Source organism: Heloderma suspectum, chromosome 1, assembly GCF_057233095.1.
Source record: "Heloderma suspectum isolate Gila_16-S chromosome 1, 16-S_ref, whole genome shotgun sequence".
NCBI lineage: Eukaryota > Metazoa > Chordata > Lepidosauria > Squamata > Helodermatidae > Heloderma > Heloderma suspectum.
Genome location: NC_139458.1, coordinates 164,089,591 through 164,115,376, shown reverse-complemented (window position 1 = coordinate 164,115,376; position 25,786 = coordinate 164,089,591). Strand labels below are relative to the sequence as shown.

General features: G+C 44.0%; 1 protein-coding gene across 1 annotated transcript; it reads right to left on the bottom strand.

The window, feature by feature from the left end:
* Positions 1–1,834: 1,834 nt before the first annotated feature.
* LOC146358377 (carnosine N-methyltransferase 2-like) lies at positions 1,835–23,492 on the bottom strand. Its single transcript, XM_084829627.1, has 9 exons — positions 23,467–23,492; positions 16,927–17,064; positions 16,737–16,795; positions 13,409–13,547; positions 8,555–8,607; positions 7,650–7,757; positions 7,445–7,575; positions 4,241–4,334; positions 1,835–2,190 (listed from the first exon to the last, which is right to left on the bottom strand). The coding sequence occupies exons 1-9, from the start codon at positions 23,490–23,492 to the stop codon at positions 1,835–1,837; spliced, it is 1,104 nt and encodes a 367-aa protein (XP_084685753.1).
* Between the last annotated feature and the right edge of the window lie 2,294 nt (positions 23,493–25,786).

Sequence of the window (25,786 nt, the reverse complement as noted above, 5' to 3'; positions counted from 1 at the left end):
ATCCTTTGACGTTACCAATACAGTTGTTGGCAATTTTTCACCCAATATTTGAGCCTTATCTCTTCCTTTTGTCCATACACAATGAATCCTACTCTTCTTCCAGCTGATGAACTCTTTTAGTAATGCCTCATAGCTAAGGAGCCAGTGAGACAGCCAACAATCACCAGTTTTTAGATAAACCAGGCCCTCAGAGACTACGTACAGACCAGAAGCACTGTGGGGAAATGAAGGTGGCAGGTGCAGCTGGAGCTTTGACAGCAGGCACTTAGCTGTGCAGCACACACATACCTGACTAAATGTAAAAGAAGTAAAAAGGAATCCCTTCCCAAATCCCATCACTGGAGGGGAGGAGTGTGGAATGACCAGGCTTTGGGGAGTGGTGGAGAGGGCAGCGGAGCACCCAGGGTGACCAGGGAGGGGAGGAAGTGGGGGCAGCTGCAAACAGCCAGTGCATTGTACAGGGGAAAGTGGACAGAGCAGGAGGTTCCCAGAGGGAACCTTGCTCTGAGCCCCCTCAAACCTGGCAGAGCCACTATCTAGTTCCAAAAGAAGAAAGAAAGGAAAGGTTTCCATTAAGTTCACACTTCCTGCCTGCTGCTAGACTTGCATTAAGTGCCACATAGGATAAGGAGGGCATTGCAAGACGGGTGGGACTTGTTGTTGCATCTTTGGGGAGACACCGGCTGCCTGCTGACTTTTCCCTTTATTTTGTATTTTGTCTGAAAGTTGTGTTCCTTCACTTCCAGCTAGGTTCTTTGTTACTAAAAAATCAGCATGTGTCTGTGATGGCAGAAGACAACATTTGACTCTCGATGTGAAATGATTTATTTAAAAAAGGAGAGACAGTATGAAAATACAAAAATTAAAGTGGCAGGCTTACCATCTTACACTGGGGCTGATGTACATACACATCTTTAAGATCCCATGCTGAGTAATAATTCTGCCTCCCAAGTGGCAAAGTGTTTGCATCATCCATCTGCTCTTCTACATCCACTGCATTCTGGGGACAAAAATTAAGAGCTCCACACATTAACAGTATGCAAACAAGTCGAAGAGGCCACAGAACAGGAGAAAGTGCAACTCTACAATTCCTAGCTCAAAGTCCTCAGAGAGCTGCATAGAAGGGAAATTTTACCTGACAAAGCTCCGCCCATCATGGCGGCAGTTCTGTGCAGTGAAACGGTAAAGATTTCCTTTCATGCAAATCGTAAAGGTCCAATAGCCTTCAGCGTCTGTACATGGTGATCCTAAGGAACTCCTTCTATCAAAAATCCCAAAGCCTGTTGCAATATGGCAACCATAAAGAGAAAAATGTGCTATAGTACAAAAGAGTTGCTGGACTAGGTACCCAGAGATCATGTAATGTGAGGATGCTGTACACATCATAAAGGTTATCCAACTTTCTTGATTATATACAGAACAATAAAAATCAGTCATCCATACCTGTTTTCTTCAATGCTAACATAATTTAAAGATTGCTCTTCCTTATACATTTTTACCATCTGAATATATTGATAGGCCCTTACTTTTATAGATATCCTCAAAGCAAATTTCCAGGCTATATGTTTTTACTTTCACCTGTGCCGCAGGGACAGGGTGTATCAGTATATACTGCTGTTAATTTCATACTATGGTAAACAAGGTATGTACCTTTTTAATCTCAAAGGATCCACTAATAAATTTTCTTCCAATTTGTGAGGCTTCATACACAGCCCCTAATTCTCTCCCCTCTTTTCCAGAACTGAACGAGTCCCCTTCACAACAGAGAACGGATCTGCTTGCTCAGTATCTATCCCAACACAAGCTAAAATAATGTCTATTAGTTCTACCACTATTAGGAATTGACCACAATCATGCTCAAATCGTTTCTGAAAATAATCCTTCCATCCTTTTTGGTGCTGCACTCTGGCTGGCCCAAAGCTTGTCGAAGACACTGCTTAAGATCATGGGGTGCAGTGTTCATAAAGTCTTTTGTTCCTGTCAAGAAATCCAATGTATGACCTCCAACAGTATCTCCATCAATAAAGCATTCAGTGATATCCCAAGCAGAAGGAAAATCATACACGTGGTACTGAAGTCCCATTCCTTCCAAGAGAACTTTGATGTCGTCAGCTGTAATGTAGTGGCCACTATCAGTTGGGGGAAGGCAATGTCTGTATTTCTTCCATATAGAGGTCCACCCGCTGTTACCTATGAAAATGCAATATATGGCACTGTTAGATTCAGTTAAACATTATGCACAATTAAGGTGACTTCAACCAAGGCTGACATTGTAGGCATGTTTACATCATTGAAATCATGGGTCTTATTCAGTTCCACATTGATATGGCTAGGTTTGAAGTGTAAAGCTCTACTTCCTAGTCTTATTGACTGAGAAAATGGACAAAACCCTATTTCAGGCATTACTAAAGAAGCATGAAAACAAGAAGCACCTTGAAAACAATGCAGTGATTACTCAAAGCCAACATGGATTTGTCAAGAACAAATCCTGTCAGATGAATCTGATCTCATTTTTTTTTTTATCAAGTAACCTCCCTTGTGGACTGTGGGAATGCTGTAGACATAATATACCTCGACTTCAGCAAAGCTTTCGACAAAGTGCCCCATGATATCCTGATGAGCAAACTAGCTCAAAGTGGGCTAGATGAAACAACGATCGGGTGGATCCACAGTTGGCTACAGAATTGGACTCAAAGAGTGCTTATCAATGGGATCTTCTCAAATTGGGGAGAGGTAACGAGCAGGGTACCACAGGGCTCCGTCCTGGGCCCAGTGCTCTTCAACATTTTTATTCATGACTTGGAGGAGGAGGTGCAGGGAATGCTGATCAAATTTGCAGATGACACAAAATTGGGCGGGATAGCTAATACTTTGGAAGACAGAAACAGAATTCAAAGAGATCTTGATAGGCTGGAGTGCTGGGCAGAAAACAACAGAATGACATTTAATAGGGATAAATGCCAAGTTCTGCACCTAAGAAAAAGAAACCAAATGCACAGTTACAAGAGGAGGGATATGTGGCTCAACAACACTACAAGCGAGAAGGATCTTGAAATTGTCGTCGATCACAAGCTGAATATGAGCCAACAATGTGATGTGGCTGCAAAAAAGGCAAATGCCATTTTGGGCTGCATTAATAGAAGCTTAGCTTCCAAATCCTGCGAAGTACTAGTTCCCCTCTACTCAGCACTGGTTAGGCCTCATCTGGAGTACTGTGTCCAGTTCTGGGCCCCACACTTTAAGAAGGATACAGACAAACTGGAGAGGGTTCAGAGGAGGGCAACAAAGATGATCAAGGGACCAGAAACAAGCCCTATGAGGAGAGACTGAAAGAACTGGGCATGCTTAGCCTTGAGAATAGAAGACTGAGGGGAGATATGATAGCGCTCTTCAAGTACTTGAAAGGTTGACACAGAGAGGAAGGCCAGGATCTCTTCTCGATCATCCCAGAGAGCAGGACATGGAATAATGGGCTCAAGTTACAGGAAACCAGATTCCGGCTGAATATCAGGAAAAACTTCCTGACTGTTAGAGCAATACGACAATGGAACCAATTCCCTAGGGAGGTGGTGGGCTCTCCCATGCTGGAGGCATTCAAGACGAGGCTGAACAGCCATCTGTTAGGGATGCTCTGACTTGGATTCCTGCACTGAGCAGGGGGTTGGACTCGATGGCCTTGTAGCCCCCTTCCAACCCTACTATTCTATGATTCTGTGATTCTAAGCACAGGTCAGACCGAAGCTTTTCTCAGTCAGCTGATGCAAGCAACCATGCTCATAGGAGCAGCATTAGGGCAAAGAGAGATGATGAGTAACAAATCAAACAATTTACATGTGAGCAGGCACACCCACTTGCCTCTTTAGATGGTAAGCTGGCAATCCATTCACAAGTAAATTTACTCATAGTAGGTAGAAATGGCAAGTTTTGGGGAAACAATCCTCCTTTGTTATAAACAAATAAGCAGTAATATATAGAAGGGACAAAGACAGTCTAGATTACGGATTCCCAACATTAAGCCACAACATGGAATAAACAACAAAATATTTTCTGCTATAGCAAATTCAAGCCAGGTGGCAGATCTATATCATATAATCAATATTTAGTTGACGATATCTGTATATCACTTTGAAGCAGAACAGAGACAATCTCTTTTATGCCAGTAGAATCTCTGCGCTACTTCATTATTACAGAAGAATCTCCGTAAAGTAGGAGAATCAGTACTGGGGCGGGGGATTCTCACCTGATACAATTATAATCAGAAGCTTAGCATAGCAATCTAGGCAGCTGTGGAAAAAATGGATAGTGCTGGCAATATCCTCCACACGGTAAAGCATCTAAAAGACATATTGCCACAAAGGAAAGAAACGTACTGTTAATATGTCACACTTCACGGATAACCTTTCTACATGAAAGCCAGTCTTGTTATTCCCCACAGAGATCATAGCACAATTTCTAACCCACTCTTTTACAGATTAGGACACCAGGGAAAGGTGATATTACTGTGGTAATATAGGGTTGTATCCAATGCTCACACTCCTCTGTAGCTCCCTGCATTCTGCCCCTAAATCTGCTCCAGAGGGTTGAGGACCCTCTGGTAGAGAGATGATGCAGGGGCGGTAGGAGAAAAGGGAAATTTGCAGAAATCGCTTCTGTGCCGCTTCCTGTTCATGGAAGCCTCCACTGGATCAAAGGGTCTTCCATGAATGGAAGAATGATATTAAATACTTATAGTCTTACTGCAGAACGGGGGTAGCACAGAATGCTTCAGTTCACATACTCTTTTGGAACTTCAAGATCCTTCTACTGGGCCGGTACTGCAGGATTTAAAGGGAATGAAGATCACAATAGGTAGTCCCATAGGAAAAAGTGTGGAATCATGGTTATTCCTCCTTTTCTTTCCTTAACTCCTTCTTTGCCAGATTTGAATGCCTAGGCAGAAATACAGAAGGCAACGGTTGCCTTTGGGCTCTAGTAGGGATGTCGGAGAAATTTGATTCAAATGAGTTCAGATTTCTCTGACCCCAACCTGCGGAATTCTGCAGCAGACCATTTTTTTCCAGGTCATGCCAATTCTGCAGGCTTGCGGAACAGTTTTTTACTTTGGGGGAGGATTCTCACTAATTCGTATTAGCACAACTGTGCATTAGCACTAATGCACACTTGTCTGAATGTGTGGATCTACATTAGTTAATGCACCCTAGCACAAATACAAATGAGCATAAGTGCAATGAAATTCTGGTTTAAAAAAAAAATTCCGTCAGTGAGCGGATAACAGAATGAAAGATGCCTGACAATCTGTGAAATGAACGGAATGGATTGAACAAGATATCTACTTCCCTAGGCAAAAGCACAAAGGGCTCCATGGAAGATGTAGCAGTAATATCTGCCCCTCTACAGCTCTTTATCTTATTATGAAATATAAAGGCCGAAAAGAAAGAAAGGAAACCTAAGTAACCCAAAGAGGGAGCAAATACCTGGTCTTTTCTCCAGCCTAATCCTGTTTGATAGTGTCCATGATCAGAAACTCTCAACACTCTCTATCCGTACACACACACACACACACACACACACGGTGAAGTTGTTGAAATCAGTGTGGCCATGGTTTGGAGTGTATCTGTTTTTATATAGGCTTTGTTTGCCACATTTAGTCTGGACTGGAGAATGTACTGACCCAATAAAACTGATGTAAAAAAAGAAACTTCTGAGCGATTAAAAGCTTAATGGGTAATGATGTTGCCGAAACTTGCACGAACCTGATTTGGAACCTGCATTTACCCTGCTTTGCAATGCTTGACAGCAATATGAATCGCACACTATTTTCCTCAGAGTCTTCGTACAGCTCAGATTTTGTACATGCACAGAAACTGTTTTTTAACTTGTCCAGGGCTTGAACTAAAAAAAGACATTTATTGCTACTCACACTCTATTCAAGAACCAAAATATAGCTTTGCAGGAGTACACAATCTCTTCACTAATTAATACATCCTATGGTTAAGACAGGGACTGCCTGTGTCTATCAGTCTGAGGCATGACAGGATGGGGACTTTCCAAGGCTTGGATAAATTCTGGAATTCAGTGTAGCCTGTCATTCAACAGGGCATATGACAGCCTATGCCTTCCTGACCCCTTCTTAATATGCACCGAAAACTGAAGGAATTGGAAGGAAGTTCTGGGATAAGCACAGCTGCTAAACCCCACAAGAGAAAAAGATGGCCCAGCTCTGAGCAATAGGGCACCTTTTGTCATTCAATAGACACCCCACTTCTAATTTGCACTAAAATGCCAAATGGGAGCACTAATTGCTCTTGTGTGTAGACATGTCTGTACCAATTACCTGCTCTGAGATTTGTGTGTTGGCATAAATGACCACAAGAGATTCCTCACAATACAGACATTTGAGAACTGCACAGTAAGCTGGGTTTTTCCTTCTATACCTAAACTGCAAGATAACCCTTGTAAAACCAACAAGCATTTCAAAATTGACTATACTGAAGCTAAGATTTGAGATAGTATCAATTAGTGCTGTGCAAATATTTCCGTTCTTCCATTTTCAGTATTTCATAGGGGGTGGTGTGGGGGTGAAATGAAAACTCTGGTGAAAGGGGCAGGGGAGGTGAGAATTTCGAATAACTTTCTCCTTGGGGAAGAGGACAGGATTTCCACTTACCTTTTTAAGTGTAGGCAGTCGCTGAGGTGTCTTCTTCCTATTTTCCTATTTTCCTTTTTTCTTTTTAACTTTAAAAACACCTTCTGCACTTTGAGTAGCCCAGGACTCTTTATAGAGAAGCTTCTCCAGTCCAGCAGCTTGCTCTGAACTCCCATGAGACCACGTGCCCTCCCATCAGCATGCAGGATTTGCTCTTGGGCTGCCAAAGTTTCTCTGCAAAGCAAGAGCAAATGGGGTTTCTGTTCTTCCTGCAGCAACACACAGCAAGCAAAATAAGAGTTTTTCTAAAGCTCCAAAAGTCCCATTCGTTCTTGTTTGCAGCAGCCCAGGACTCTTTGCAAAGACGCTCCTGCAACCTGGGAGTTCTTCCTGAATGCCTATAGGGTGAGGTCACGTGGTCTTGTGGAAGTTCAAGAAGCGCTGCCATACTGGAGAAGCCTGTCTGTAAAGAGAGCCATGCTGGGGGTGTTTTTCAAGTAAAAAATAAACGAAATAAAATAAATGAGATCCTTCAGTCACCTCCCAAACTTAAAAAGGTATGTGGAAATACTGTCCTCCTCCCCAATGAAAAATATATTCAAAATTTTCTCCCTCCCTGTGAAAGAGAAAGAAAAAACAATGCCTCTTTCTCAGGGAGCGAAAAAAACCCGAAAATAGGGGGAAGGATTTGGCACAGCATTAGTATCAATGACATAGCATGCAATGGGACTGTACTGTACCACACATTTTTTTTATTTTAGAAAAAAGGGAGTTTAATATGACCAGTCCTTAAATTACCTGGATCAGGTGTATGAAGTCAAATTTCTTTTGTATGTGTTGCTCCTTTGCCTGCTTTTCATATTCCATAGATGTCAACTGGTGCCAGGTGAATGAGACATTCTTAAGGTCAGAAGAATTCCTAACAGCCTCTGCTTATGAAAGAACAATACAATGAATTTCATACAGATATATTCTCAGATACAGAAATAATGTAATGCTGTACCTTTGTATGCCAAAATATGTTGTGGATTAGGCTCTATGACTTCATTTTTAATCAACATTCCTGGATGTTTAGCCTGGATGATTCTTATCATATTCAAGTCCTGTTCACCTATAAAATAAACACAAGCTTATTATTATTATTATTATTATTATTATTATTATTATTATTTTACCAAAGATCTGGTTCTGCTCATTTGTGAAGTGTGAGTCAAAAATCTGTTCAAAATCAGCTTACCTTTCAGGCTGCAATGCTATGTGCATGTACCTGAAAGTAGGCCCCACTGAACTCAGTGGAACTTCCAAGTAAATATGCTTATGGTTTGCTGTACATCTAGTATGCCACAGAGCAGCTTCTGAATAGCTTTGCAATATTGGCATCTAAAGCCTGTTGAAATATCCCGCAAAAGTTTCCCCTCAGATATTACAAGCAAGCAGTCCCAGTCGCTCGTAGAAGAGTGCGTGCAAGCAAACTAAGCATTTGTAATTTGACACTTGGCTAGTAGTGTTGTAACACTGAACACTTCAAAAAAAAATCAAAGATGAAGCAGGGTGTCATCCGCATACTGGTGACACCTTAGACCAAATCTCTGAATGACCTCTCCCAGCAGTGTCATATTGATACTAAACATCACTCAAGAAAGAATAGTGGAACCTCAAAACATGACCAGCAAGGGATTGAGCTGTAATCCTCCTACACCACCTTCTGGAAATAGTCATCCAAGTAGGAGTGGAACCATCACCTTAGTTTGAAAGCACAATTAGAGTACAAACATAGTTGTAGTAAAAGCAACATTGCAACTATAGTTTTCAAAGTACTGACTGCTGCTACCATGAGAGTTTCACTCAAAGGAAAGAGAGAAATGAAATACTGAATAATGTTGCTGTAAGATGTTTATTCCTACTTACCTGTGCCACTTCCTACACCTAGCACATTGATAGTAGATTTTCCATTTCCAAGACTGAAAGTATAAGCATTTATTATACTGTATTTTAAGCCAATATTTTATTTTAGAAATACAAGATAATTGATATAAAAACATTAACATCAACCATGTACAACAGCACATGCAGCCTGTTTCACAGTATTAAAACACATTTTTGCCACTTATTGTGCTCAACTATACACTATTGTCACTATTGCATTGCTGAAGTGTCCTTGAAAATTGAGCAAAATAGTAGTGGCAAATATTTGCCACAGAAGTCTTTGAAAGAGTCCTGCACCAACCTGCATAATAGGCTACCTTGCAAATATTTATCCTACAAGATTTTGGCCTCTACCTCTCTCATAAGAATAGCTCTCTCACAAACGTAAGATGTTTATAAAGAAACAAATGATATACTGAAAGGTATTATCATATGAAGTTTGAATCAGTTTGATTCTAGCAAGGCATTCTAGCAGAAGTATTTAGGCTGACATGCTATGAATTGATTCTCAGTTTCTCACTGATCTCTGAGCCTGTTATTGCTATAGGAACATGAAAAAATCAAGGTGGAACCATTTCCCCATGTAGGTCAGGAAAAGCAAGTCAGGAAAAAGGTGCATCAGATAGAAGGAAGGAAGGGTAAGTGCTTAGTGTACTATTGTTTATATGTTCAGTTTATGATGTAAATAAAGTAAATATGACAATATATATTTTGAAAAGTAAACAGAACTAAAAAACAGCTCAAATTGAAAATAGCTAGACAATAAATCTACAAAAGATAAGCAGATGTTATACTGTTTGGAAACTTAAGGAAATGTGTCTCAGCACTGCTGATAAAACTATGAAGTAAATATGTCATGCCAAATCATAGCTGAGACTGAGACACATTTCCTTTGAAAAAAATAATAACTAATTGTTAGAGACATTCCATTTTGTGGGAAACTTAAGTAAGCATGTACATTTAAAAATCATATAAATAAAAGAGGCAAAATACAAAAACTCCAGGATAGAACATCAGTTCTCATTGACTTCTCTACACTCCTTTTTGCTCCCAGCTCAGAAATGTCACTGGGTAAGAAACTTTAATTTTTAAAAGGTAATGCTCCTAAACCCCTTCATGGATCACTGCCTTGTTGTGGCAAAGGGGCTTGCATAACTCAGTGAAGCCATAAGCTATTCCATGCAGGGCCATCCAAGATGGACAGGTCATGGTGGAGAGTTCTGACAGAATGTGGTCCACTGGAGAAGGAAATGGCAACCCACTCCAGTATTCTTGCCAAGAAAACCCCATGGAACGTATCACAAGGCTAAAAGAGATGATGCCGGAAGATGAGCCCCTCAGGATGGAAGGTGTCCAATATACTACTGGGAAAGAGCAGAGGGAATTTCCAAGTAGCGCCAGAAAGAGTGAAGCGAAAGGACACTCAGCTGTGGATGTGTCTGGTGATGAAAAGAAAATCCAATGCTGTAAAGAACAATATTGTTTTGGAACCTGGAATGTCAGATCAATGAATCAAGGTAAGCTGGAGGTGGTCAAACATGAGATGGCAAGATTGAACATCGACATCTTGGGAATCAGTGAACTAAAATGGACAGGCATGGGCGAATTTAATTCAGGTGACCATTATATCTACTACTGTGGCAAAGAATCCCTTAGAAGAAATGCAGTAGCACTCATAGTCAACAAAAGGGTGGGAAAAGCAGTACTAGGGTACAATCTAAAAAATGAAAGAATGATCTCAGTACGAATCCAAGGCAAACCATTCAACATCACAGTAATTCAAGTCTATGCCCCAACCACTGAGGCCGAACAAGCTGAGGTTGATCGGTTCTATGAAGACCTACAACATCTTCTAGAACTAACACCAAAAAAAGATGTCCTCTTCATCATAGGGGATTGGAATGCTAAAGTAGGAAGTCAAGAAATCACGGAGATAACAGGCAAGCATGGCCTTGGTGTACAAAATGAAGCAGGACAAAGGCTAATCGAGTTTTGCCAAGAGAACACGCTGATCATCGCAAACACTCTTTTCCAACAGCACAAGAGGCGACTCTACACATGGACATCACCAGAGGGTCAATATCAAAATCAGATTGATTATGTCCTTTGCAGCCAAAGATGGAGAAGCTCTATACAGTCAGTCAAAACAAGACCTGGAGCTGACCGTGGCTCAGATCAGGAGCTTCTTATTGCAAAATTTCAGCTTAAATTGAAGAACGTAGGGAAAACCACTAAACCATTCAGGTATGACCTCAATCATATCCCTTATGAATATACAGTGGAGATGAGGAATAGATTTAAGGGATTAGATCTGATAGACAAAGTGCCTGAGGAACTATGGACAGAGGTCCGTCACATTGTTCAGGAGGCAGCAACTCAATCCATCCCAAAGAAAAAGAAATGCAAGAAAGCCAAGTGGCTGTCTGATGAGGCTTTACAAGTAGCTGAGGAAAGAAGGGAAGCAAAAAGCAAGGGAGAAAGGGGAAGATATATCCAACTGAATGCAGAGTTCCAGAGAATAGCAAGGAGAGACAAGAAGGCCTTCTTAACAGAATAATGCAAAGAAATTGAGGAAAACAATAGAATGGGAAAGACTAGAGATCTTTTCAAGAAAATCGGAGATCTCAAGGGAACGTTTTGTGCAAAGACGGGCATGATAAAGGACCAAGAAGGCAGGGACCTAACAGAAGCAGATGAGATTAAGAAGAGGTGGAAAGAATACACAGAAGAATGATACAGGAAAGATCTGAATGTCCCTGATAGCCATGATAGTGCGGTCACTGAACTTGAGCTGAACATCCTCGAGAGTGAAGTCAAGTGGGCCTTAGGAAGCATTACTAACAACAAAGCTAGCGATGACAGTATTCCAGCTGAGCTATTTAAAATCCTAAAAGATGATGCTGTTAAAGTGCTACACTCAATATGCCAACAAATTTGGAACACTCAACAGTGGCCACAAGACTGGAAAAGGTCAGTTTAGATTCCAATTCCAAAGAAGGGCAACACCAAAGAGTGTTCAAACTACCACACAATTGCACTCACTTCACATGCCAGCAAGGTTATGTTCAAAATCCTACAAGCTAGGTTTCAGCAGCATGTGAACCGAAAACTACCGGAAGTACAAGCAGGGTTTCGAAGAGGCAGAGGAACTAGAGATCAAATTGCCAACATTCACTGGATCTTGGAGAAAGCAAGAGAATTCCAGAAAAACGTCTATTTCTGCTTCGTTGACTACTCTAAAGCCTTTGATTGTGTGGATCACAACAAACTCTGGCAAATTCTTAAAGAGATGGGAGTACCAGACCACCTTACCTGTCTCCTGAGAAACCTGTATGAGGGTCAAGAAGCAACAGTAAGAACCGGACATGGAACAACCGATTGGTTCAAAATTGGGAAAGGAGTATGACAAGGCTGTATATTGTCGCCCTGCTTATTTAATTTATATGCAGAGTACGTTATGAGAAATACCGGGTTGGGTCACGAAGATTTAATCTTTGCCCTGCTTATTTAATTTATATGCAGAGTACATCATGAGAAACTCCATGGGGTCACGAAGAGTCGGACATGACTTAATGACTGAACAACAACACTCCTAAAATGATTCTTAGAAAGCTTTTTGAAATGTGTTTTGCTTGCAATGCTTCTAAAACTAAGAACACTTTTAAAAATGTGTTTTGTTTGCAACCATTTTGTAAGTTCTATGCTCTTATATCAAATGTGGATCATGTAAGAACTGCTTAAGATTTTGAAGTAAAAGATGAAAAGACACACCTGATCTGAGAGTCCTCTATCCAAAAATTCTGTGATCCTAAACAGAAGGCAAAAATGAACCTGCATTCTTGGTTGCACTTTGTTATGGAGAAATGTCATGGGATACATTACCTGCTGATCCATGATCAAGCTAAATACAGAAATTCTATATCATGAAGTCCCTAGACAGGGACATATCTGTCACAAAGCTCATTTTGTTCCTCCAAAATGGAAATGTTGCAAATTTCTCACAGCCCTAACTACAACATGAATATTCCTTATGGCAAGTGGTAAGATATATTTCAACATGCAGTTTGACAGAGAAGCATCACTAATGTCATGATACATATGGGGGGTAGGGTTGGTTCTTCTATGGATATTTCTAGAAGATATGACTTGCATGTCTTTCTCTTCAACATATTTATTGTATGCCCACAACAGAGGAAGTAATGAATCAATCATTAGAGGTTTAGAAAAGATTTGATGATCCAAATACAGGTAGCCTCAGGCATTCGGCGTCTTTGAAGCATTTTGGCATCTTTTCATAGGGATCATAGAATCATAGAATAGTAGGGTTGGAAGGGGCCTATAAGACCATCGAGTCCAACCTGTGCAAACTCACCCCTGTCCAGGTTCTCTGGGTGCCCTCCCAGGCCCTGCCCCTGCTTGCCAATCCGCAGACCTCACTCGAGCCCCTCCCACACTCAGCGAGCAGCCCGCACTCACCCCAGTGGCTGTGTCAAGCTCTGCAGTTGCCATTTTTTTTTAAAAAAAGCGCATTTTCACAGAAATGCGCATTTTTGCGAATATGCAAATATGTGCATTTTCATAGAATAGTAGGGTTGGAAGGGACCTATAAGGCCATCGACCTCATTTTATTTTTCAAAAAAATGGCGACCGTGGCACTCAATGAGGCTGTCAAGGTGAGTGTGGGCTGCTCACTGAGTGCGGGTAGCCGGTGAGCAAGGACTCAGTGAGCTGGGCTTGGGGTGTGGGCAGGGGGGTTCCATCAGATTCCCCTTCCTGGAAGGAATTGGGTGCCTGTGCCATCCCTATCTTTTTAAGCATTTCAAGAATTTTCCTTACCTGGCTACTATACTTGGTAGCTCCTTCTCATTGAATTGGTCCATGCACTGGTGCTCAGTTGAATGGTCTAAGAATGACTTGAAGGCCTTTGTGTATTCCTCCACTGTCAGGCTTCTCATGGGCTGGGTCACACAGAACTCTTTGGAAAGTAAAGGGGGAAATTAGTGTTAGTTAATAGTTGGAGATAAGTGCCATGTGGGGAACTTCAGAGGCAAATTGATGTTGTGGAGAAAACCTTGGCAGAAGAAGCAGCGATAATTAGCCTTTTTCCCACAAGCAGGCCCTCGGCTCTCCTTTTGTGGTGCACTTTGATAAACCATGGTTTAAACCACATTTTGAAGTTAGTTTGGCTTATCGAGGCACACTGCAAAGGGAGGAGTGAAGGGGCTGCATGCACAGGCAAAAGGGTCATGCATATTTCAGCTTATTGAGCCAAGATGTGATCATCTGAATTGGCCCATACAATGGATTACTCATGCCAAATTGGAGAGCTAGGTTTCTCTTTTTGTTGGAGGACTTACGGTAGGGTTGGGGAACCTCTTTCAGCTTGAGGGCCAAATTCAATTTCAAAGCCACTCTTGGGGGCTGCATTCCATTGGTGGGCAGGGCTGAAGGTATTGAGACCAAAGGCAAAAGGGGTGGGGCCAAGAATGCAAACCCCCCCCCCCAGCATATTATAGCTTAAAGCTCTTAGTGTCAGTAGCTAAGCCTGAGGAGAGGCATTTCAAGCCAGGAAACCAGCAAATGGTTGGTGGTTGGGGAAAATGTGGCGTGGCCATCCAGAATACCGTGGATGGTTGGGTCTGCAGGAGGGCCAGATTTGGCCCCTGGGGCTGAAGTGACTTAAAGATATCTCTTCTGTATGTTCCCTTTTGTTTCTGTTTTTTCCCCTGTCATCTTCAACCCTAGCAGAGCACCTTCTCTCAGAGATATGACACAAGTAAACAATACATGGGGGAATTAAAAACCATTAAGACAGCATACAAGATCAAAAATTATGATCTTTCAATATGCCTCTTCTGAAGCTTTCTAACCATAATCTTGACCAAAGCGCCCTGCATGCTCTGATGGACATACAGAGCTCAGACAACTGCCCCATTCACTTCACTGGAGGCTGCAGAGTGGAATACAGAAAGGGATGCTCATATAGACCTGTTTCTTCCCTTGAAATGAATGGAGCAACACTTATGGATAGGAGAGCTTTGTGAGACGGATAGATCAAGGTCTTGGCTTTTGGCATACTGCCAACATGTGTGTCCTCTAACAGCTGGGGACTTTACAGTCTGTCTCTCTTAGACAGAGTTGGAAGTCTTTAGAGGTTTACATCTGACAGCAGACATGTACTCAGCTGGCATTTCCCAGAACATGTAGCTTTATTTAGCCAGTTCTGCCTGGCAACTTACAAATTCTAAACCCTTAACTTGAGAATAGGACTGTGCTCCAAGGCAATACTGGCTCAAGTTAAAGATTGTTCTTTATTCCCCCAACCTGGCACAACTCTATGCCCACATTTCGGAGTTACTCTGATGTAATGACATACTTTCACCAACATAAAATGTAAGTCAGTGTAAGCATTATGCTGTCATAACTAGGGTTGTACGGCTTATGTAAAATCTGTTCCATCTGTGTTTCGTGGGTTGTCAGGCACTTCTTGTTCCATCATCAACCCAACAATGGAATTGGATTTTTTTTAGTTGCCAAATATGTGCAGATGTAAATTTGCACAAATGTGAATTTGTATGTGCAAAAATGTGCAAATTCCCCCCAGATGCACAAAATCCCTCCCAAATGCGCATTTTCAAGCTATAGCCTATGGGGCAAATGGGCATTTTGGGCTGTTTTTTTTTTAATTTTTGCACATTTTTCTACAACAAAATTTGTACAAAATTCCCAAAGGTTAGAAAAATGGTCCACAAGTCTGCTGAATCTGTCTGACAGGGGAAAAGCCAGTCTGCTGCAGAATCTGCCAGTCAGATTCATAAAAATCCAAACTCATTTGGTTCTGTTGCAGATTTCTCCAACATCCCTAGTCATAACTATGGTGGCATAAGGGGGCAGGGAAATGGGCAGATGGGGGCATGGTGTTTAAGGAGCAGAGAAGTGGCCATCTTGGCCTTACCTGCCAGAATAAAGTTATACCAGCAAACTAACTGTTGTAACTAAATGCACACCTACTGGAGAGGTCAGATGACTGCCAACCTCATTCCCAACCCAGCTTTCTAGATATATTGGATGACAGAAACCAGACCTGCTTTGTAGCCAGTTATGACACAGCATCAGAACTGTACAAGCCCCGGTAAAGGAACACAACACACTATCACAGGTAATATTTTTTTACAGCTGCTAAAATCACTGTGCGTCACTTGAACTATGCTTCTCTTGTCTTTGCACATGCGGCCAAGCAATTATGCAACATCTGCAGAGCAAGAATGTTCCCCACCTGGTGCCACACACACAGTCCATAAGCAAGGTCTACAGCAGCAGCAGTGAGCAGTGCCAAGTGAGTTTGCCATGTTTGCATAGGTTCCTGTGCCTTTGAGAGCTTCTTGATAGACAGATATGTGACAGGTGCATACAGTTATGGGGATACAGTCATGGGGATACAGTCATGGGGAAAGCTGTGCTGATGACTCATGCAGCTTTTAAAGGCACAGAGAGTATGAATTCAAAATGTAGCAACAATGCCTTGTCCTGTCCTGATCTTGACAAGGAGCCTGTGGGGCACAATGGGACGAAGAAGGCCAGGAGTTGTAGCACCAAGGATAGCTCCAACTGAGCGACTTGCTCCAAAAAAGGCCATGAGTGAAGTGAAGGCTTTGATGCCTCCAGGACCGGATCACACCTCCCATGCTCTGCCACTTCCTTGAGGAGTGGAAGGCCTTAAACAGGCAGGCCTAATGCTTGGGACCTAGCATTTTTCATTTCTGACTGTTCCCCCCAGGAATGCTGCCTGTGTTGATGGGTTGACATGGGGATGCAGGTCCCTGGTGGGCTGGCCCTACCATTAGGCAGAGTGAAAACAAGCCAGCAGACACTGTCTGGCAATCAACCACATGGAGATGAGGAACACATAGCAAGATGGCATGAAAGGGCTGGGCACCTGGAAAACATCCTAGTTTCGACCTTGCAGTTGGGGCAGCAGAGCATTCCAACTAGTTATGCTGGTATAATCCCCGGTGGAGTGGCAACCATCTTAACTGGACTATAGGATTTCCCTGTGTGTCATGGAGACATTTGGCCAAGTAGCAATGGCATTATTATTATTATTATCATCATCATCAACAACAATCATCATATTCATAATGCAACTTGTTAAACTTCAAAGTACCTGAGTTATTGGGAGGGGTCATCAGTATTTCTCTCTCAAAACTAGCATCTTTTGCTTTCCTGCAGCAAAGGAGATATAATACTTCCTCAGCAATTTGAATAATCACCCACCTCCCCTCAGTTGTCAGTATAATAACCTCAGGTTATCCTCCCAAGCCCTGTAAGGTAGGTGTTGGGGCTCTCTGGCATACCTGGTATCATACTCATCATCTCCATCTATGGCTCTAACCACAGGCAGCTTGGCACCATTCAGGGGACAAAATCCTTTGGAGAACACATCAACCCTGAGGCAACCATCTGCCATTTTGTGTTGCTTCGTTGTGAAGACCCTGCATTGATGATGATAAAATATTGTTTAAAGCAATCTATACCATCATTTCCAAGCCACCATTTAAAGAAAGAGTTTAAGCTGGTTAGGGTGTAGGTGGCTGCCTCCGAACTCAGAGGCAACTGCCTATCCAATGCAGGGCAGGAGAAGCATGGAGGGGATCGTTCCCTCGCACTTCTCGTGCCCTGCATTTGTGGCTAGACAGCCAATTTCAGCTGTCTAGCCATGGGAAGGCGGAGCGGGGGAGGAGGCTGCTGGACAACACATAGGATGTGTCATACCAGCATTTCTGCCCTCCCCCCCCCCCGAACGCCCCATTTTGGCCGCTCTGCACTCCTCTTCTGAGCGGGGAGCATGGGGCCATTCCACACTGCCTGCGAGGCAGTGCAGAAGGGGGGGAAGGTCAGTTCCTGGAAAACCACATATCCTATGGCCGCCTAGCCGCTGATTGGCAGCCATAGGATTGCTCCCTCCATCGCTTGTGATCCTGTAGTATACCATTCCCTCACAATATGAATGGCAAAGGTTTAAACAGATAACAGATAACTGAGGTACAGCTCACGGATGAAACATATTTATTTTAAAGTATTTTTACCCTCTTCAACTGAAAGGACTCCCAGAATGACTTAAAGATTAATATTATAAAACACACACATGCAAGACAGTCCCTGCCCTCAGGCTTGCAATCTAAAAGACATACACAAAGGAAAAAAAGGAAGGATGAGGAAAACAAGGAAACCTGGACACCAATTCTTAATGGCACAAAGTTCTTTTAATGACCACCTGGGATGGGAGAGGAGGAGCCAAAGGCACCTAGTATCTTGGCACAGCTGTAAATCCATATCTAGCAGCTATATCATCTAAACTTTTTACTCTAGAGTAGGCACAGGGACCCCAATCCATATTGGGTATGGTGGAGGGTAGTGTGGAGGGTAGCAGGGGCTTTAACCTTTCCCCCTGCTATTGCCCTATCTGGATCGGGGTCCCTGTGCCTACTCTAGAGTAAAAATGAAAGAAGACATAGCTGCTTTAAGGATGAAGATTGGAGATTCTTACCCATCACTAGTGCTCAGCATATAAAGTGGAATTATACCAAGTCTGACCATTGGTCTAGCTTAGTCTTTCTGAAGCTTTCTGTCCAAGATCTTTCTAGCTGGAGAGCCTGGGGATTGAACCTGGGACCTCCTGCATGCAAAGCATGTGCTTCTACCACTTAGCTCGGGAAGGAGCCTGGGGGAGGAGGACCAGCCAGCAGCTGCACCGGGTGATCCTGAGCCTGAGCCTGCTTCTGCCCCGCCCCCAGGTACTTAAGGCAGGGCTGCCAGAGGCTGCTTGGGAAGGAGCCTGGGGGAGGAGGACCAGCCAGCAGCTGCACCGGGTGATCCTGAGCCTGCCCCCGCCCCCAGGTACTTAAGGCGGGGCTGCCAGAGGCAGCGCCTTGGCATCGCGTCAAGTGTGACGCTAAGTGCACACTTAGCGTCGCACTTGGAGTCGCGTAGGACCTGAAGACCTACCCACCTGCTTCTCCAGAGACACCAGCAGCCACAATACCAGCAGCAAATGGCGGCAGCGGAGGGCAGCAGCTTTAAAGACAAGGGGAAAGGGGCAAACGTGGACTTTATCTGCTCCTTCTTAGCTGCTGTTCTCTTTTATCTCTTTTATCTTTTATATTCTTTTAAACTGTTGTGCTATTTATATCTTAACATTTTAATATGTGCCTGGGAGGACTATTGGGCAACTCAGGGAGTCAGAGAGGTGCCACCATAACTGTGGTCACGGGCAGGGGGAGGTATGGCGTTGGGGGATTAACAGGCCAGATGAGGAGAAGAGGGGCTAGACACCTTACAGCTGTCCTCTCTTCTGGTTCTTCCCCCAACCTGATGGTTCCTGGCAGCCTTACCAGTCTGCCCTCGGGTCTGGTAGTGCTGCTGCTGAATGCCAGGTCGGCCCAAAATTAAATCTCCCTCATCCATGATTTGATTGTGGATGAGGGGCTGACCTGGCATGTATTACTGAGACCTGGGTGGGGGAACTGGGAGGGGTCACTCTCTCCCAGCTGTGCCCTCCTGGGTACTCGGTGCAGCACCAACACCAACTTGAGGGTCGGGGAGGGGGGGTTGCCATGGTCTATAGGAATTCAATCTCCCTCTCCAGGCTTCCTGCTCATTCGAGTGCAGATCTTGAGTGTTTGTACCTTGTGTTGGGTACCCAGGACAGATTGGGGATTCTGTTGGTGTACCGCCCACCCCGCTGCCCATCGGACTCCCTGCCTGAGCTGACGGAGGTGGTCTCGGACTTGGTGTTGAGGACCCCTAGGATGATGGTCCTGGGGGATCTCAACTTCCATGCCGAGGCCGCTGTATCTGGGGTGGCTCAGGACTTCATGGCCACCATGACAACCTGGGGCTGTCCCAACATGTCATCGGCCCAACGCATACAAAAGGACACACGCTTGATCTGGTTTTCTCGACTGGGCAGGAGGATGGTGATCTGAAAGTGGAGGAATTAACATCTGTCCCTTTGTCATGGTCAGATCACTTCCTGCTGAGGTTTAGACTCCTGGCGGCCTTTCCCCTCTGCAAGGGTGGGGGACCTATTAAAATGGTCTGCCCCCTGAGATTAATGGATTCCGATGGATTCCAGAGGGCTCTGGGGGATTTTCCTGCTGGTATGGCTGGTGCTCCTGTCGAAGCCTAGGTCGCTCTGTGGAATGCAGAGATGACTCGGGCGGTTGACACGATCGCACCCAAGCGCCCTCTCCCTCTGAGCAGAGCCCGGCCAGCTCCTTGGTATACACCTGAGCTGAGGGCAATGAAGCAAGAGGGGAGATGGCTAGAAGGCAGGTGGAGGAAAACTCATGCTGAGTCTGACTGAACACAGGTAAGAGCCCACTATCGAGCCTACTCTGTGGTGGTGAGGGTGGCAAAGAGACAATTCTTTTCCACCAGCATTGCATCTTCTCAGTGTCGTCCAGCGGAGCTTTTCCGAGTGGTTCGTGGCCTGTTACATTCTGGGCCAGGGAGAGAGATGGTGGAACTCTCGGTAGCATGCTGTGACGAGTTTGCACGGCACTTTGAGGATAAAGTCGCTCAGATTCGTCATGAATTGGACACCACCATTAATGCAGTTCCATTGGTAGAGGCGTTCAGAGCACCGTCTGGTCCAGTTTTATTGGATGAGTTTCAGTTACTGAGGCCTGAGGATGCGGACAAGGTGCTTGGCCAAGTCCGATCGACCACTTGTGTTCTTGACCCTTGCCCTTCATGGCTTATTAAATCAAACAAGGAGGGGTTGTCCGGCTGGGTCCAAGAGGTTGTAAATTCCTCCTTGAGAGAGGGAATGGTGCCTGCCACTTTAAAAGAGGCAGTAATTAGACCACTCCTGAAAAAGCCTAACCTGGACCCAGAGGATGTTAACAATTATAGGCCAGTGGCCAACATCCCCTTCCTGGGCAAGGTGCTTGAGTGGGTGGTTGTAGGACAGCTCCAGGCACTGTTGAATGAAACGGATTATCTAGATCCATTTCAATCGGGCTTCAGGCCTGGTTTTGGAATGGAAACTGCCTTGGTCGCCCTGTGGGGTGACATCTGCCGGGAGAGGGACAGGGGGAGTGCGACCCTGTTGATTCTCCTGGACCTCTCAGCGGCTTTCGATACCATCGACCATGGTATCCTTCTGGATAGGTTGTCTGGGTTGGGAGTAGGAGGCACTGCACTACAGTGGTTCCGCTCCTACTTGGATGGCCGATTCCAGAAGGTGGTGCTGGGGGATTACTGCTCTGTGCCATGGCAATTGTGCCATGGGGTTCCACAGGGCTCTATTTTATCCCCCATGCTGTTTAACATCTACATGAAACCGCTGGGGGAGGTTATCCGGAGGTGTGGGCTGAGGTGCCATCAATATGCGGATGACACCCAGCTCTACCTCTCTTTCTCATCAAAACCAGGTGAGGCAGTGGCTGTTCTGAACCAGTGCCTGGGCACGGTAATGGACTGGATGAGGGCTAATAAACTGAAACTCAATCCAGACAAGACGGAGGTACTGTTAGTGGGTGGTTCGTCTGCCCGGCTAGGTGATATTCAACCTGTTCTGGAGGGGGTTGCACTCCCCCTAAAGGATCAGGTTCGTAGTTTGGGGGTGCTCTTGGATCCAGAACTGTCACTTGAGGCACAGGTGAACTCAGTGGCACGGAGCACTTTTTATCAGCTTAGGCTGGTATACCAACTACGCCCTTATCTGGACAGAGATAGCCTAGCTACAGTTATCCATGCTCTGATAACTTCTCGTCTGGATTATTGCAATGCGTTATACGTGGGGCTGCCTTTGAAAATGGTCCGGAAACTTCAGCTGGTCCAAAATAGGGCAGCAAGATTGTTAACAGGGACTGGCCTGCGAGCTCATATTACACCAGTACTTTTCCAGCTGCACTGGCTGCCAGTCCATTTCCGGGCCCGATTCAAAGTGCTGGTGTTAACATTCAAAGCCCTTAACGGCTTGGGGCCAGGTTACCTGAAGGATCGCCTCCTCCCATATGTGCCTGCCCGGACCTTAAGATCATCGTCAGCGGCCCTTCTCCGTGAGCCCCTGCCAAAGGAAGTGAGGCGGGTGGCTACTAGGAGGAGGGCTTTTTCTGCTGTGGCACCCCGGCTCTGGAATGAGCTCCCTAGTGAGGTTCGCCTGGCGCCTACATTGTATTCCTTTTGGCGCCAGGTGAAGACCTTTTTATTTTCCCAGGCATTTTAGCATTTTAGCCTTCTAAATTTTTATCTTTGCTGTTTTAAATCTGTATTTTAAACTTCTGCACTGCTGCTAAATTTTATTGTGGTTGTATTGTTATATTGTGGTTTTAATGTTCTGTATATTTTAAATTGTTTTATTGTGTGTTGTTTGGATTTAATTTTTGTGAACCGCCCAGAGAGCTTCGGCTATTGGGCGGTATAGAAATGAAATAAATAAATAAATAAATAAATAAATAAATAGCTATGGGCCCTTCACAAAGAAAAAGGATCATTTTAATTGTTTTTGAATTAAATCCCATCCTGTCCAAGAAGTTCATGAAATATTAGAACACATAGTTAAAGATGCCATAAGGTAACATTAAATGAGTTCCCTGCTTCTATAATGCCAACCACCGAAACGGCAGCCTATCCCTTTTGTGTGAATAGTGTCATTACACAGTGTAGTCACTAGGTGGCACTGGGTTAGTTGTATGTGGGCAGAGTTGGAGACAGACCATAGAGTTCCTGTCTAGCCTCCTGACTGATGTGTCAGCCTTCTCCAACCTCATGTTGTCCAGAGATTTGGGACTACAACTTCTATCAGCCCCAGGCAGCATGGCCAATGGTCAAGGGTGATGGGAGTTTTAGTCCAAAACATCTGGAGAGAGTGGTTGGGCGGGGGGGTTGTAAGGATTTGGTGTTATGTCCAGAACAAATTGTAGACTACCTGGAATGAGTCAGGTAAAATGAACTGCTTATGTTCTGATGCATAAATCATGAGCATAAACATTTAAATCCCTCCACACTCATTGGCCCTGTTCAGACATCACACAAAACCATGTTTTGAGCTAACCATGTTGGCTTAGTGTGATGTCTGAACAGGCATCTGTCCTAGCCGTGGTTGTTTGTTGACCACGGACTAGTGTAACCAGATACACTAACAACTTGCTGCAAGAAGGTTAGTGGGCTCTACCATGGCTTAGTGTGATGTCTGAACAGCCTCCATGGTTAATTGACAGCTGCCATAGAACTCGACGGCAAGAGTGGCCAAAGAAGGAGTAGCCACCAAGCACCAAAATTGTGAGCAGCACCAAGCAAAAAAATGGCCGACAGTGCAAAGGCTGCTGGGATGCATGGCTGCTTATTCGAAGGACTGCAGATTCCTGCAGGAGCAAGGGTAGTTAGAGAATGGTTAATCTAAGCATATTGCAGAACATGGTTACCTACTCATGTGGCAGTAGCACTCACAGTGGTTAGTGGTAACCACCATGTGTCATGGTTAGCCTAACCACCCTTCCCCAACATCCATCTGAACAGGGCCATTGTGTGATGTCAGAGAAATGCACCGTGTCTAAATCTCCATCTGCAAAATGGCATTACCTATCTCAAAGCTATGTTGTAAGAACTGATGTAACACTCTTTGTAAAGGTATTGTAAGGATGTGAACCGGCCCTGTTGTTGTAACAATAACAGCAACAGCAACAGCAACTACTAGCCAAGCAGGGCTATACTGTCAATAAGCAGAGAAGTCTTGATTCGCTAATCACTTTAACCATAAAATCTATAGGTTACAGTAGTAATCTCACCTCGGATACTTAGCTTCTCATTAAATCAGTAGGTTATACTCTCACCTGAGAGCCTTGGCTTTTCAATCAAACCATAGTAACTCTTCACATCTTTCTTACCTTGGCACCTTGGCTTTTGGCTCCATGTTTTCTGTGGGTCTTCTCCAGTCTCTCTCCTTTTCCTGGATATTGTCCTTGCTCTCCTTTATATACTCCAGCGAATGAAGCACAGGATATAGGCTCAGCTGGTCTTCAGTCTCTACTGGTGCTTTTCTATATTCCCCTCATCCATTTCAAAGTGATATGTGTTTGGGCTCAGCAATGCTAAAGGTTACAGACAGATTTGACTCTAAGTTGATATTTCCATCTGTTACTGTCACTGTATGCCTGTCTCTTGGCCCACGGAGGAGTTTTCTGTGACCTGTAGCATCTCAGAATGTCCTTCCTCACACCTGTTATCACACCTCCCCCCACACACACATACACACACACAAGTTGCTTGAATTAGTATGGCTCTAAAAGATATCTGATCCTGAAGACCATAGATAACATATGAAGTCATACTGTTATACCCTTGTATGGCATGCTTAAGAAATTTGTCATAGGAAGGGTCTGGGGGAAAAAGCGGGTGGTATTTAAATAGGTCAGGTGCATGTACAGTGTATAGCATCTAGCACACTGTAAGCACAGAACGATTTGTAATCCTAAATATTTTGGTATGCTGGGCATTTATTGTGAGCTTATGAGCTTGCTGATTATTTGGGACATTGGCTAATGTAATTCATGAACATTTCTATTAAACATCCGATTATGTGGTTCACCTCTTTGGCCGGACAGTCTTGCGATTCTCTAGAAGGAGCAAGAATTATCGACCAAGAACTCTGTTCCAATGCCTAACTTAAGCCAAGCGGCAGTTTCTTTATGGACAGCTGGACTTTTAGACATTCTTCTATCCTGTCTGAAAGGGCCTGCTTATTTGTTAACAACATGTGATGCACAAACGTGCATAAGAGACCACAGGCACATCCCGCCCACCCCCAAGAAAAGCCATGTTAGGAGTTGGGAAGCAGTGAGGGGAGGGGTGTGCTTGAACCTTTTTCTGCTGCAACTTCTCCAAATCCCTCATCCAAGATGCTTCTCCTGTTGCAGGGTTCAAAACAGACATTTCTCCTCATGCTAGCAAGCAGATAAGCATTTTGAAGGCAGATAAGCATTCAGCAACTTTGATGCATGATGTGTTATATTATTTTAGGCTGCAATCCTATTCCCACTTATCTGGGAGCAAGTCCCATTGAACTAATTTGAAATGATATGTATAAGGATGGGTTGTCCTTATCCTTATAAAAAAGTCAGACTTTTTTTTAACCTGTTTAGTAAGGATTTTATGATTTGGGGGGCTTTGATTGTAAGCTGCTTTGATTTGATTTTAAAGAATGAGAGAAAATACATACTAATGAAGACATACTAAGACAATAATAACTGCTCATCATACTTAGAACCAATTCCCAATGTATGTGCTCACCTGAGTACATCCATGATATACTCGTGTTTTCTGTGGTAACCACACAAAGTCTGAAGAAGAAACAGACTTCTCCCAGCACTGGCCAGTTGTAGTTTCTGAGCACTTGTCCTCAAGTGTTTAGGGATTCACAGCTCCTCTTCAGATTTTTTTTTCAGATGTTTTTTTATTGCTGTGAATATTAGCAGAGCACTAGTATAAAATGGCTCAACAAGTGAATCAACAAGAACAGTTACTTTGTTTTTGCTTCAAGTGGTCACTTCATGGTAGAGATTCTTCTGGGCCCTGGCTTATAAATGGGTCCAATACATGTCCTACAAACATAAAAGGAGCCTGCTGGGTTAAACCCAAGGCCTTTTGGGTCTTACTAGCATGGGAGCACCATGCTTGAATGTGTTTTGTGCACAAATGAAACACTGGCTGAATGAAGCGGCATCTTGTAGAGGCCACTCTCATGGAAGTGAGCATGAATGATTTGGGGTGGCGTATAGTACAGTGCACACCCTCAGTTTCCTATTCTCATATATAGATATAGATATATCGGTTAGTGTTGGCTCAGGCGTACCACGTTTGACAGTGTCTTGCATCCAAACGAAGCTTATGCTGGATGTAATTCTATGCCTTCTCATAAAACAGAATTTCTGGATGATTTGTGTTGCCCCAAAGCTGGTCGTGGGGTGCACACCCCTAGTTGATTTTTCACTTCTGCATACATTGGCTGCCGATGGGGTGCCATGCCTGGCAGTGTCTTGTGCTCAGAGAACGCACTGGACCCAATGCTATGTCTTCTCATAATGGATACTACACTGGAGGTTTGGGTGACCACACAAAGCATTCTGGGGCCTGCATTTCACCACCTCTGCTGGTGCTGCCATAAGCAAACCACTTGATTTTGCTACACAGCAAGGGTTGCTGCGGGTA